General features: G+C 40.0%; 1 protein-coding gene across 2 annotated transcripts in view; it reads right to left on the bottom strand.

Moving 5' to 3' along the window:
- RGS12 (regulator of G protein signaling 12) overlaps nucleotides 1-14202 on the bottom strand; it is an 83967-nt gene extending 69765 nt beyond the window's left edge. Inside the window, exons 1-3 of one of the 2 annotated variants that reach the window (XM_085577632.1) lie at nucleotides 13919-13993; nucleotides 12271-12564; nucleotides 6381-8326 (exon numbers count right to left, since the gene is read on the bottom strand). In XM_085577632.1, the coding sequence (XP_085433758.1) occupies nucleotides 6381-8255 (1875 nt within the window). In that variant the 5' untranslated portion in view covers nucleotides 8256-8326; nucleotides 12271-12564; nucleotides 13919-13993. Of the gene's footprint in view, nucleotides 1-6380; nucleotides 8327-12270; nucleotides 12565-13918 lie in introns of both variants that reach the window. The other variant, XM_077782731.2, reaches the window with a different exon arrangement.
- Nucleotides 14203-15344: the final 1142 nt, after the last annotated feature.

Raw genomic sequence — 15344 nt, 5'->3', positions numbered from 1 at the left:
TAAAAGTAGCTTCTATACATTGGAAGTCTGGTAATTGGAAATTGCAGAGACACAGAAAGACCTTACTACACTAGAGGAAAATGTGAAGAAAAATACAAAAAATGACATAATAACTAGTTTCTAATCATCTTGAACATTAGGTAGGAAATAGCTGGGAATATTAATTCAATATAAAATCAACATAAAAGGAAAGAAAACCCCAAGAAATAAGCCTTATGAATACACCATCTGTGTACACATTTTTAAAACTGCTTATAACTCTGGTAACCCATCTCAAAAATAAAATTACAGCAACCAATTGTATTACAGTTATGAATAAACTTTGGGAAAAGATAAGACTAAGCTGACTTCTGATTGAAAAGTAAGTGATTGATGACTGAGATTTAAAACAAAAATAATAACACTAAGAGAAAGCAGAGAGAAAGATTGTTAGTATTTCTCTGGATAAATATTAGCAGATATGAAATGAAACTATAAAGTACAATTATGTGGTATTTTCTTTATAGTTTATAATTAAAGTGCAGAATATGTAAGTCAAGTGATATCAGGAATGCCAAATGTACAAGTTCACATAAGTTTTAGCAATTCCATATTTATTTTTGTTAATTTAAGATCTTTATTCTACATGGCTCTATTTCTTGTCCAGTGAAAAACTGATATTTTACAACTCCTTTTCTCCTCTAAATCTTCTCAGCTGCAAGGAATTCAGATCTTTCTGAATTCTGAGAACAATAACTTTATAATCTCCCATCTCAAGGCTTTTATGTTTAAACATAAATATTAAGCTAATTTTCATTATTTCAATTCACTCTGTGCTAAATACTTTTTCCATGCCATTTTCTTTCTAGTACACAAACTTGAAATGAGGACATTTCACAAAAGTCAGCATCACTCTACAAACATTTAGTGTCCAGATTTTATCTAATTTCTTTTTCAAAGAAACACAACCAGCATTATTTGGGCTTTTTATACACTTTGAAGATCCTAGAACCATTTTTAAAATAAATTTAGAAGATTACAATTAATATGAAAAGGCTGCATTGAATTACTAAAAATTTAATTGCTTTTCATTTTCTCTAAGCAAAAATAAGAGGACCTATTTCCTATAGATGCCTCTTTGCAGATTAATTCACATTAGCACATTCTCAGATCTAGCTTGGTGTTTGGGATTTTTATTGAGTTCTCTTTAAGGTATATAGGTAGATCTCAAATCAGATCTAAGCCTCTGAATCCAAAATTGAACATTAAATTGCATAATTGAACATTAAACTGCATAAGAATAGCAATCCAGCTGCCATTAATTCTGCTTTTAAAACAGCTGTTGGTGGAACAATTCAAGCTAGTGAGAAAACAGAATTCTAAAGGAAAGAGAAAAAAACATGTAATTATACAACAAAAAAACAAATATGGGAACCACAAAGCTTTGCCAACATTGTCTCTGCATCTAAAATATCTGCTTTGCAGTTAGTTCACCATCCAGTTACCAACAGTAAAAACTGCAATTCTTGGATCTGAAGCAAATTACAGATTTTCACCGCCAAAAAAAAAAGAAAAAAATAATTTTTAAATTGGACAGCATGTCTTTTTCAGTAACACTTGCTTTGGAAACAAAGACAACTCTAAAGTAGTTACAGTTAAACTTCTGAAAAAAAGAGAGGAATAAAAATTATTTTCCAGGAACTAGATTAGCAGGGAAAGATGCCTTAGTGAACCCCTTAGTACTGCTTGCCTGTCTTCTCTCTTCTACATTTTTACAATATTTTCAGGAGCTGAAATTATGAAGGTTACCAAGCAGTTGATTTATTTTATTGTTAAAAAAGAATACACATTTGCAATACCGATTTTTCTATTTTGTCTTCTAAGACCTATAAAGAGGATCCAACTACAAAGTCACACTTTTCATCAGCACAAACTATAATGTGATCAAGAGAGAAGTATAACAAGTGTGAAACAGTAAAGGATTTCTGAAAGCCAATACCCAACATTTTTAAAAACTTTTTTAATTACATTTCAACGCTTTTGTCATCTTCACTTGGAATAAACCTAGGACCCAAGTGTTAGTTATCAGGCTCAGGCTGCAAAACTTTTGATCTTCAATGTTATACACACTGCCACACTATTAAAACAGACCTTCTTTTTAAAAAAAGAGAATGGTGAGAGGTCAATGCCTAAGATTCTGTCCTTATGGAGAGAGAATTCAAAGACTAAACTGACTGTTATGAAGCTTTCCAGTGGAAAAGGGAGTATTTTCCCAGTAAAACTTAATTTAAAACAGTAATGAGTAGACATATTTTTGGCCAGGCACTAGCCTGAAAACAGAGAGTGAGGGTTGAACAAAATCAAACATATTTATATTAATTTAGTCTAGAGGGAAAGGAATGCTTCCCTGTTCAGCAATTTCTCAAGTCTATTGCCAATTCTAACATCCCCTGATGTTTTCATATTGCTTATGGTGTTTTACATTTGCGTCACCCAAAAATCATGCACAGGAGTGAGTAGGTAAGTGACTGGAAATTAGTGGGATGCTAAAGAAGGTGGAAAGAGCACTGCAACAGCAAAGGCAGGACAGTGCAACTGGAATTACAAACAAAAAAAGCAGGAATTATTCCATTCCCACTGAAACCACAATCAGACTACTCATGTGGGTCTCACAAACCTCACGAGAGCATACCTGACCCCTACCCAGCATCAACCTCAGAGCAATTTAGAAGCTCATTGTCATCAGAAATCTTCCTCAGTTGTTCTCACATTAAAAGACACTTTGCCCTCCATGATCTGCCTTTTCAGTAAACTTCAGCAACATCATCAGGCCTCTCCCTGCTTGTTTTCATCTAAGACCTACAGAAGACATGGATTCCACCAAAAAATTCTCATTTGAATATTAATTGTCTCATTTCTTCAATAGAAATTCTCATTGTCTCCTTTATTCAATAGAAATCTGTTCATGTGACACTTTTAAGAAACACCAGAAATGTGAAGTTCAGTACAGGGAACAATGTGAGAGGTGCACAGGGCCAGAGATGTCTTCTGGTAGGTCTCAGTCAGAAGAGATGGACTAGAACCAAAATCTTCCTGGTTTAGTTCTCCTCTTGCCATGCACAGAAACCTTTTTAAAAGGTTTTAGAAAAGAATGAAATATGTAGCAATTGTGAAAGTATGTGTTCAGTAATTTGGGGATAATTCATAATTAGAATATTTTAAAGAAAACAAGAAACCTCATGCTATCCACTAACAACAAAATTAGGCATTTTTAACTATTTTCCACGATTCACACTTATATTGAATTTTTAAATGCCTTATAGCAGCATAAAGGAAATTAATATTTTAAAAGTGGGTTTGCCAATTATCAGAGAATTAATCACAATTCTAGTCTGTGAGCTGAAAAAAATCATCATTAAAAGGAAAACAAAGCTCAAAAAATGTGATTACTTGCTTGTAACTGGAGGTCTGAAATGCCATATCTATTCCTACTCACAAGAAGCACTTCCCAGGCTCAGTCCTGAAAGTGCAATTTTAAATAGATATGTTCACTTACACTTTCTCACATCTGCTCTTGCGTGCTGTACAATTCACAAATGTTTTGTAAGTGCAGCTATAAAATCTGGAAGCAGTTTATGCCCATCTTACCCCCCACTAGTATTGTACAGTACAGCATATTTTTCAGAATTACATGCTGTGATCATCACAGTTTATCTGCACAGCAGCTCTGCTAGAGCAGAATTGCATCCAGGAACTCATGTGTGATGAAAATTCCAAGGAAGACAGTGTTTTATATGGAATTACAGAGTCCATCACAAGAATCTCTAGCTTTGGTAACCTTTTCTCCCTCTAGTGGTTTCTACATTCCCACTCATAGGATATTTTACCTTCGGTATTGATGTAAAAGACAAGAGCAATTTAAGTGCTGTTCTGCCAAATGAAGACTAAGACTGGAATGATTCTGAGCAAGCTGTGTAAAATAAATCCTCACCACTTAAAAAGGTCACAGGAAGCTGAGAACATGTAATTTTTTAGAACACAGGAGCTAACCCACCTGAACAATGGTTTGGAATGGGAAGTTTTACCTCATCCCTTTACACAAAATAATAAAGTCTGAATTTATCTCTTATGAAAATGAACAAGGGCTCTAAGATGAAAATACAGATTTTCCCTATTTCTGCAGCACCAGAAGTACAGAGGTATGATCATCAGTAATGACATCCCCTGATTATTTACATGAAAGATTTAAGATGAGAACATTGTACAACTTCGTCTCTGTGAATTACTTCAAATAATCTTTATGAGTTTTTCTCATCAGTTTCAATAGCCTTCAATAATACTGAAAAATGAAATTAAAATGAAAAAGAGGGTCTGTAGCCTTAATGAAGAGCTTAAATGCTAAAGCCATGTAGGAACATTTTAAATGTGTCTTGCAAACAAATTTGTCAATAATCAAAGAAAGAATGCCTATTTTATTATCAGACAGACTTGAAAGGGAATATTTGGATACTTAGTGTTGGTTTATGCTGATTTGTGTGACAGAGTAGGTGAAATATTATTACTCTTTAGCCACATGTAGAGCATCTTTGATTTCAAAGCATAAAATTTTCAATGATATTTTAGTTAGTATAATCTTGACTTCCATTAAGTGTTTCTGAAAAATATCTAATCCATATTACTGTCATGGACAACACTGCAAACACAAACTTATTACACAGACCCCAAAGGAATTTCAGCAGCATCCAGTGCAGCAGTTGGGGCCAACATCCACCATGCACCTGCACCAGGTGCTGCATATAAAGAGGCTTTTTCCTTGGTCTATCAGCAAAAACTTCAGGGCAGCAGACAGAATTGAGTCTTAAGTGATTTGGGTGGGCAATGTTTACAAGTTTAAGTGTTTTCTGTTTGGCTTTTGAAAGTATAAATCACCTTGTATTTAACAACACTTGAAATTTAATTTTATTGTGAGTCTGGAAAACATTGCTGCCTGTAGCAGTGTTCGCCTTAACAATACACTAGTGTATAACTATTGTACATACTAGTTTATTTCTTTTTATTTTCAGCACAAAAGGCATACAATAGAACATACACTAAAGTTGCTTGTTTTACAGTGCAGGAAAAGAAATAAAAAATATTTCCTCTTTCCAAACCAAACCCAAAATGTTCTGAAGTTCTGCAACCTAATCCCTAAAAAGGTTTTGTTTCTAACAGTATGAAACAACTAATTAACCTCTACTGTCATTCACTTGATCAGCAGTTGTGTATTTTTAATCAGGTGAGAAAAAAACACATTTTTTTCAAAACAGATTTGGATAGCATGATGGACATCTGAAACAATCATACAAGCAATACACAAAAGTTTCACATACAGTATTTTTTATGCTTTTTGTGCTGAAAATAAAAACAAACAAACTAGTATATATAATAATTATACACTAGTGTATTGTTAAGGTGAACACTAATATATAAGCATGGAATGACAAAGCTTCTTGAAGTCTAAGAGTATAAGATTCTGTCTTTCCCCGGAGTCAGCAAACATTTCAGATACAAGACTGCTAGTGATCCTTTCAGTATCAGAACAATGGCCTCCACTTTACTAGAATTCCAGTTATCAACAACAGACTCCCCTGAGATTAGTTCCATCAACAGCAAAAGTGTGTGTTACAAAGGGTATGTAATCATCCTGAATACTCTTCCCACCCCTTTTTTTTTTGTTTTTAAGTCTCCTCATTTTGTCTAATAGTAGACAAAACAAGAAGAAACAGTAATTTGGAATAGAATTTGATTACAGGCTTGCTGACAGAATGTTAGCTTTGTGACCTACCACTACCATCTTTTTATGTCAGTTTTTAATGCTACTTGTATTGAGAGGTTTGCTGGAGTGAAGTTTGTAATAAAACAGTCTTATTCACTTAAAAGTGTATAATCAAGGTCTTTGACTGATCATTAGACTACGTTTCTATAAAAATAGATGTCATTAAAATAATAGCATTTGCAAGCCAGCCTTCTACAAAAAGGATCCAAACTAAAGATGCAGATTGTTTCCATTCTTTTGCAGCTGAAGGTCAGAAGAAACTGAAGTTGCTAAAATGCCATGCCTTCTTTTCATTTCAGTGCCACTTAAACATTTGGAAACAATGAAGAGACAAGAAGAAAAGTGAGAAAGCCCTGACAGACAACACTTCCAGCAGAAGTACAATTCCAGAGCTGCACTCAATTAAAGAGGAATATGAAACGCCTCTGCAGATGAGAGCAGAATGTATTATTTTTTTCATCTGAAATTTTGCAAATTATATAATACACCTTTAAAATTTAATATGCAACTATTACTGTGTAAAAGTACCATAGGCAGATGGGTTTAGGTGGAGGGGTTTTAAGAACCAGCCCCAGCATGTTCTTACCTTTTTATCTTCTTTCGATTTCCTGATACTGTGCGGAGGGCCAAATTTGTTCTGAATGCAGAACATCTTCTTGGACCATTCACTTTTGTGAGATTTTAGCTGTGGCTGACCAAAGCTGCCATCGACTCTGTATCTGTCAGCTGGAATCTTACTCATTGGTGGGGGAAGGGTCCCACAGTTCACACTGGACCAGCCATCTGTGGAGTCAGTGTACGACTCCTGGTCGCTGGCATTTCCATGCTGCCAATCCTGTAGAACGTGCACAGGCAGCCATCTCTGATTGCCCAGGCCTGCAGCGTTTTTCTTGGATGGGGGTACTGAATTTCGGGAGGAAACCAATGGAACTTCAATACGAGCAGAAGGGCTCAAGTGTTTGCTTACATTTTGGGACTTATCATTCTGAATTACTTCTAAAGGCACGCTTCCCTCTTGCTCATGACAGAAGCCATTCCAATGAGAAGCAGGCTGATTTTGTCCCCTTCCTACTGGATTTTCCCATATGCTGCTAGGAATGTGCTTACTTGGATTGGTCCCTAAATCAACCACCAGAACTCTATTATTCTTTTCTTCTTGGTTGAAATTTCCAATTCCACTATCACTGTTGCTGCTTGTACTATTATTCTGATGAGCATCTGCATCGCCATCGAGGAAAGCCCTGGCACGCATCCCCTCAATCAGTTCCCCCATATCTCTATACAGGACAGAAATAAACTGCAGGACAGGTAGAGATGATGTTGGAAACTCCAGACAGCCATTTGTATCTGGATCTGCTGTACATTCCAGTCCAAAACGTCTTGCTATACCCTGGTGAATTTTATGATGAAATAATTCAGGATCCACCATAAAAACATGGCAAGATGTCCTCAGGACCCCTTCATCTTCCTGAGCCAAGCTTGCATCATCATTTGTCTGCATTGTAACTAGTCCAAAGAATCTTCTATCATCCGGACAAACAGCACTGAATGCCAGTTTCTCTGCAGGATATTCTGCCACAACACCTGATTTGTCACTGCAGAGCTGAACACAGTCATGCATTATCTTCATCATCACCAGGGAATGGATTTTTTGCTCTGCCCGCAGACGCCTCATGCAGCCACGAATGGCCTGCAAACTCTCAGTTTCCAAATTTGCAGTTGTTGAAGGAAGTTCAATGGAGCCTAAGTAACCTACAATCATGGCAACATTCAAAATGCTTGCATCTAACCCAAAGTCTTCTGCACTCTCCAGTCCAGTTCTAAAAACTGAATCATCATTCAGAACTTTGGCTATTTCTTCCTTTGACAGTAGGTTTGGATTGCTTACACTTTCATTGCCAGTTTCAAATTTCATAGCAGCAGAAACTGAAAATGATCTTTGTTTTGGTGCAGAATTATCTGAGTTACCAGCACAAAGAGCGGGATTCTCAAAGATCATGTTGAAAATGCCACCAGACTGCATTTCTTCAACGACTTTCTCTGCTCTGTTTATACCCAGAGCTTTAGAATCAGGTTTGGGTTTCAGCCACCCCTTCCCATCATAAAAACCAACTTCTTCATCGCTTGAACATGAATCCATATGACTAATCCCTTCAGCAATGACCATGTGCAGGACTCCAGAACATTTCCCTATAAGTTTCACTACATCTTCATGCGACGCTTTTTTCACATTGATTTCATTAACTGCAAATATCTGATCTCCTGCTTTAAGTCCAACATAGTCTGCAGGGCTTCCTTTCATCACACAACTAAGAACACAAGGAGCTTGTCCAGAAAGGGTAAACCCATAACCTGCCCTTCCTCGAGCAACTTCCACGCTTCTTATCCGTGGAGGAGCATGCGTGTTGAGTCGACGTTTGACCGTTTCTCCTGGTCTGTACATTTTCAATTTTTTTTTCATTAAATAGGAAAAGTTCTATTCAGTCCAGCTTTTTGTCATGTTTCAAGAGTATCACTCCATCTGATGAAGATCTAAAAAAAAAAAGAAAGACTTTTTAATTCTCATCATATTTCAGGTTTTTTAGCACCCAGTATTCCTTTTACTGTTGAGAAAAAAATTGCTAGTGAGCTCTACCAAAAACTATTGCCAGAGAATTAATTAAATACTCAGAACAGTTTGAAAAGAACAGGTACCACAATGATAATTTTAGTGATAAGAAAGGAGTTGCAAATGCAAATAAAGTCGCTGTCCAAAATGATAACAGGACAGAATAGCAAAGAACAGGATCCAAGTCTTTTGATGTACAGTCAGTGTTTTTTAAACTAAGCATGTTATGTCTTCCCCAACTCCCCTACATTGCCTACTATTTAGTCACCTTCTGCCTTACTGCACCATTATACTACCATTTAGAGGAAATCCTTATTTAAGCTCATACATCCTTTCCCAGCAAAACAAAAATGAGAGCTCATGCTCAACTACTCAGCTATACCTCACCCCCTTTACACTCAGTGTACAGAAACAGGTACCACATGTATCATGTAAAAGAGATTAATTACCCCTTGAGTTGCCTGTATCTCTCCACTGACTGTAAAGGCAGCTTAAAATAAGTATCTCTCTTCAACATCCTTACATATATTTCATTGACATATGCAATGAAAAGTGGGCATTCAGTCATGCATCAGACTAAAGGGATCCAAGATCAGATTTACTGTTACAGCCATCAATTAATCTACTCAAAACAATTTGTCAGATAGCAAACACTGTACAAATCCATTTCAGACCATCATTCCAACATCCATGTGTTTTAGTTTAGCTTAAACATTCAAAAAAAAAAAAAAAGGAAAAAAAAAGGAGTGAAAAAGACACACACTGGCAGTATTAATCTAGACATGACTTTACAATTAACATATAACAGCTTTGTATGAACAGCAAGAAGTAGAATATTTCACTACATTTTGGTGTCAGCACTGAAGTCTGGATGTCTTGTTCTAAATATACTTGGGCAAATTCCATTGTTTTAGAGAGGATTCCCCCACTAAGCAGGTTAAAATGTATTAAAATGACTAATATAAATAAAACAAATTACAACTTGTTCAACTTTTGAACCTATGCCCTTGTTGCACTATATGAACCCTCACTTCCATAGGTTTGAAGGATGACTGACAGAAAAACCCATGGGACTACAGCTATATAAAACTGCAATAAACTCCATCTGAGCAAGTGAGAACTAATGTGACAGTAATTACTCTGAGGCGGTCCACAGGCTTATTCTTTACTAAGTCACATTGAAACATAGTTAAAGTGTATAAGGTACTTGGAAAGCAAGTATCTTACACATGTGGGCAATATGCAGGCAACATTTTAGGTAAGTGCATTCACATATAAATATACATACACACAGAGATAATGTATTTCTTTATCATATCTAAAGTGCTAAATTAGTGGTGCCCCACCCAATACTTGCATGGACTAAAAATGACCAAGAAATCCTACTGACATTGCTCTCAACTACAGAAATAACAAAAAACCACACGGAGACTGTGATTAAACCCACAGCACACTACTTTCACAGTATTTCTGCCTGGCTTAGAACAAACAAGGCAATTACTTCAAAAGTTTTACCAATTAAAAGCCAAACCAAAACTATCGAGCTCTTTGATTACCAAATTTAAGAAACCACTGCCACCAAATATAAGAAACCAAATATTCTGCTAGATACTCAACTGAAGGATGTCATTCCCACAGGATCCTTCCAAACCCAAAATAGGACAGATTTCAAGATACCAAAAGATATCCAGTTGGCTTTACTTCTTGGGGTTTAGTTTCTCTGGGTTGGTTTTTTCTTTTTTTAAACAAAGGAACATCAGATTTTTATGTCTCCACGGTGCAGCTGTGACTATTCAGGGTAGTATGGTTTTAGCAAATTGTTTTAAGATAGCAATTATCCAGCTTAATTAACAATACTTTTCCTATAATTTGAGACAAAAAAAAAAAACACCTTGGCATTAAGAACTAGTGAAACTTCAAACTTAACCTTTAAATGGAAATCATAACATAAGAAATGCTTTGCAAACATTTAACCAAACTTAACTCTTACATTGCTGTAAGAAAGCCTCATTAATTAAATGTTGTTCGACCCTTTCCTGATGGAGCTAAACTTGGGAATCAAGAGGTCACTGTGCATTCAGCTATCTCTAATTAGATCTAGTACTTTTTGAGAATAATCATTAAATATTTCAATATATAGCCCTCCAAAAAAAAAAAATAGAACTAACAAATGCCCAACAGTAAATAAAAACCTTCTATCTAGGAGCTTGAATATATACATGATCTAATTTGCCTTATAGTAAATATTTCTGTTTTCAGCTGTCTGGAGAACAGCCTAACGTAACCTCTGGGTATCCTCTGAATCTATGCTGTTAACCTGGTTACTGTAAAGCCCAACACTATCTGGCACCTAAAACTGTGCTACTAGCTTGCAAGAGGAAAGCAAACAATTAAGAGAGTATGAGATAATAAATAATCTCCTTTAAACTATGATAAAAACCAGTGTTTACTAAAAAAACTTAAGATTCAATATTGTAATGTTGAAGTGGCTGATAAGAAAAACAGATGTTTTACAGCTATCTCTCTAATCTATAAAAAATATCCTAAATGTCATTATAAAATAACACATTGAAAATGTAGTTAGGCTGCTCTTGGGAAGAGGCAAACTCCAGTGTTTTCTTACGTCACAATTCTGTATTTGTTAAGAGAGGCTTTCCTTTTAACTCTGTTCACAAGTCAATTTACCTACTTGCTTTTCTAACGTATGACCCTTACACTTCAAGCATTTATTGTAGATGATAACCACTGATAATGAAATGTTATTCAAAAACCTGACAATTATAAAAACAAAGCAGCAGGCTGTTAACATGTTACTTTCCTCTAATAATGATGTTCCAGAGGTGTGAAGACTTCCAGCTATATTGATGTATTATCTAATATACATATTATATTAATATATTTCAGCTATATATATTTGTGAAATTTTGTACATGTAAAGTTAGGAACCAATTCAACATTAAAGGGTTTTTGTTATTAATGTGTCTATACACTAAAAAACCCAAAACAAAAAATACCAACCAAAGAAAATCTGTATTACTTCACTAGATCACTTCTTCCTTCCCTCAGTACCTGACTATTACTGCACAACTTTTCTGCTAATTACACCCAGGACAAACAACAGCTCATTAAATTTATCTAGGAAACTTCAAGACAAAGGACAAATATTTCTCTTCTGCAAGAACCCTCAGCATTCAAGTATGTTTTACTGCAATAATGGCATGACAGGCAAATAGAAAAATTATGAAAATAGTGTTTCCCCTAAGCAGAGATTAGTTGATTGTCAAACTGTTAACAGACTAGTTCAAAACTAAATTATCAAGTTATCTAATTGCTAGCTTTTCTCCTAATTTCTTTGCAGACTTGAAACATGGAACTGAAGAGATATGGCACAGAAATGGCACAAACTTCCACAGTTCCAAAGTAATCATGTCTGAATATTCTTTTCCTGTATTAAGTTATAAGACATGTAGCATATCCAGTGAAACAAAAACACCAATTCACTTACACTGATATAAAGCTTTGTAACTTTATAACTACAAAATATTTCACAGAACATTTCAGGCAAAACCACTAATAGGTACACATTAAGAGTTGTTCAACTATGAAATAACATAATTTGTCAATACATCAGTTTTGACACAGAACTGAAAAACAAAACAAAACATTCAAGATTTCTGCCAGCATACATTCTGGTCTGCCATTTGAATCAATTATTTGTGGGGTACAAAGCACAAAAAATACCAGTTACAGTTGAATTGTACTGTATCCCACAGACACTACATTTCTGTATGGTTTTACATGTCCATGCTAGCTTTTCATGTCATTTTCAAACCCTTTGCTCTAAAGAAAATAACATGTATTTGCTTACTTTCAAGGGAGAGAGGTTGTTTGTTTCCTGCTTCTGCTCTTGTTATCTCATAGCAACAAAGAGAACAGAAACAGGAGGCACGCTCCTGCTACAGTCCATGTTAAACTGTAACTGAGCAGCTACAGAGGGCAGCGAGGGACCCCTGAAGATCAGGAGCACAGGACTGACCACCACTACCTCCCAAAAAGCCTCTGGAAATGAGCTGGTACTCAGCACTACAGGATCCATGTTGATGTGCAGAGACACTGTCTGGCTTCATTCTGTCTGGCTTTATTTTGTTTTTCAGTAGTAGGACTGTAAGAGAATAAAGTATGCAAAGTAGAAGTGCACAGAGACTGTTCCCTTATCCCTCACACAGGTCTTGAAGTAATGCAAAAGACTCTTCAGCAGGGGTGCCAGTTGTTGAGGCAGAACTGATGCCAAGTCTCTACAAAGCTCAAATGAAGCTGTAACATTGGAATTCCACTAACTATTCAAATGTAGTACATGTTTATAGACAAGTTACACAAGAAATGTAACAGCACAACCTGTAGAAGATAGCTACCAGTTGTTTGAGAACTTGGGCAGGACAATGTTTTAATAAAAAAATCTCATCAGCATTTCACAATTGGCAAGACAGGCCATTATGTTTTCTTTAGGTGTACCTAATGTGATCATTCAAAAAAATACTGACTGTAATCAGCAACAGCAGGCTAAAAAGTAGTTATTCATAAAAACTCTTCTCCCACTGAAGACAGTGTATGAAGTGTAAAGAACACAAACAGGGCATTTGCTGTTTTGTCTGACAAGGCATATGAGTAAGGACACAGTTTTCTAAAGCTATCGTACAGACAGTCATGCACCCATAATTCCGACTAATTTATTTGCTGTATTTCAGAAGGTGGAAAGGTTTTGTTCGCAGTTAGGCACTCCCCCCCCCCCCCCCCTCCCCACCTTCTTTTCTTGCAAATTCGTCCCAGAACTGCTGGGACGCCGCGCAGAGGGGCGGCACTTGGGGCGGCAGCAGCGACAGCCCCGGGCGGGATGGGCTCCGGGACAGGCGGGAGGGCTCCGGGTCTGCGGGGCAGCGCACGGCGGGCTCGCTGCAGCTCCGCACACCCGCTCGCCCCGCTCCCGGGAGCCTCCCGGCGCTGCCCCCGGCGGGTGCGGGGACATCCCGCGGGCACCGGGGCGACCCCGGCGGGCGGCGGAGCGGGCGGCGGGTGCGGGGCTGGAGCAGCGCCCCGCGGGGTTACCCATTAACCAGCCGCTGCCCGCGGGGTGGAGCCGCGGGGAGGGGAGAAGCGGCACCTGAGCCAGCAGGGACGATTTGAAAAATCAAGCGGTAAAAGACGGGAGGGCACGGAGCGCCCGCGACCCCCCCGCGGGCGGACCCGCCGCCCCTTCCGCGCTGCGCGCCGGGGGTCGCGGGCAGCGCCGCGCCCGAGGGGCGCGCACAGGGGCGGCCGGCGGCTCCCGGCTGGCCCCTGCCTCCCCTCGGCCCCGCCGCCGCGCTCCCCTCCCCCCTCGTCCCCCCTCCCGCCGTCCATCTGCCGTCCCCGCTCCTCCCGCCGCATCCCAGCGGGGTACCGCCAGGGCGCTCGGTGGCGAGGGGGATGGGAGAGCCGGGCGGGCTGCGGTGGGCGCTGCCCCGCTCAAACCCACTCACCTCTGTCCCCCGGGACTCCGGCGACTCCGCCGAGGCAGCGGCTGCCCCGGTCACCGGGGAGACGGCGCCGGGCTCGGCCGCACGGCGCTGCGGCGACTGGCTGCCCGGCGCTGTCAGTCACCGCGCTCGCCCGGCGGGGTGGCGGTCGGGTTCCCGGACAGAGAAAGGGGAGAGACAATACCCCGCGCCGGAGGACTACAGCTCCCGGCGTGCCCTGCGAGCGGCCCGCTCGCTCCGGCCGTGAGGAGCTGGCCGCGCGGGGCACGACGGGGCGCGTAGTTCCCTGGTCTCTCCGAGCTGCCTCGCCTCGCCCTGGGCTCCGGCGGGGCGGGCAGTGCGCAGGCGCGGGCTGGCGGCGGCCGTTCGAACGGGGCCGGGAGCGGGAGCCGGGGCCGGCCGGGAGCGGGAGCCGGGGCCGGCCGGGAGCGGGAGCCGGGGCCGGCCGGGAGCGGGAGCCGGGGCCGGCCGGGAGCGGGAGCCGGGGCCGGCCGGGACACAGAGCCCGGGCGGGGCTGCCAGCCCGGCCCGGAGCGCGGGCGGGCAGCGAGGCGCTGGGAGCCGCCTCAGACAGGTGCGCGCCCTTGGAAGCCCGGCAGTGAGGGAGGCGGGCGGCGCGGCCCCGCCCGCAGCCGCGGGGCTGAGGCGCACGGGAGGCGCTGGGTGTCGTTGGGTGTCGTTGGGTGTCGTTGGGCACCTCAAGGGCAAAGCCTGTGCGCCGAGGGGGGTTTTACCGCCAGGGTGGAGCAGGGCACAGGCAGCAAGTGCTCAAAATACACCGGGGACAGCTCTTCACTTCAAAAGGATGGCGCTGGTGGTAGCCCTTATTTTAAATAGGAGAAATAGGAAGAAGGGGGAAAAAAGTTAACACCAGTTAAGGAATTCGTATGGAATATGAGAGTCTAAAAAAGGGAAGAATTAATCAAATATCTTTGACTCTCCTACAGAATCTGAAAGGATTTTGTGATCTTAGCAGAAGAATGTCATCTCTAATTGTTAACATGTAACAATCCTTTGTATGAGGGGTATTTAATTTTATTTCCCTATGCACAGGAAACCTGACACTGAACCTGCCAGGCAGAATTTGAAGGAGAATTCTTACCTTTTTCTGTCTTTTTTTGAGTTTTTTTTCCCAGTCTTGAGAGCGGGATATCTATCCCACAACTTACACAGACATTATGTCTGTAAGATAACGTCTAAATTGTAATACTGTGGCTTAATCGTTTCACTTCAGTAATTTGTCCAATTCTTATCCAGTCTAGGAAATTGTTTCTTAATAATTCTTTCCTGAGCTGAAATTCTTAGAGGATACCAGAGTCTTCAGGAAAAACAAAAACCAAAGTCAAAGGAAAAAGCTATTTGGAAAAACAGAGGATCCTGCTCCTCTACTCTGACCTTCACCTTCTCATTATGCTGGGTTTTTTCTTTG

This window comes from Lonchura striata, chromosome 4 (genome assembly GCF_050655825.1).
Source record: "Lonchura striata isolate lonStrDom1 chromosome 4, ASM5065582v1, whole genome shotgun sequence".
NCBI classification, from domain to species: domain Eukaryota; kingdom Metazoa; phylum Chordata; class Aves; order Passeriformes; family Estrildidae; genus Lonchura; species Lonchura striata.
The sequence above is the reverse complement of the archived record's forward strand: the minus strand, read 5'-3'. Positions and strand labels throughout refer to the sequence as shown.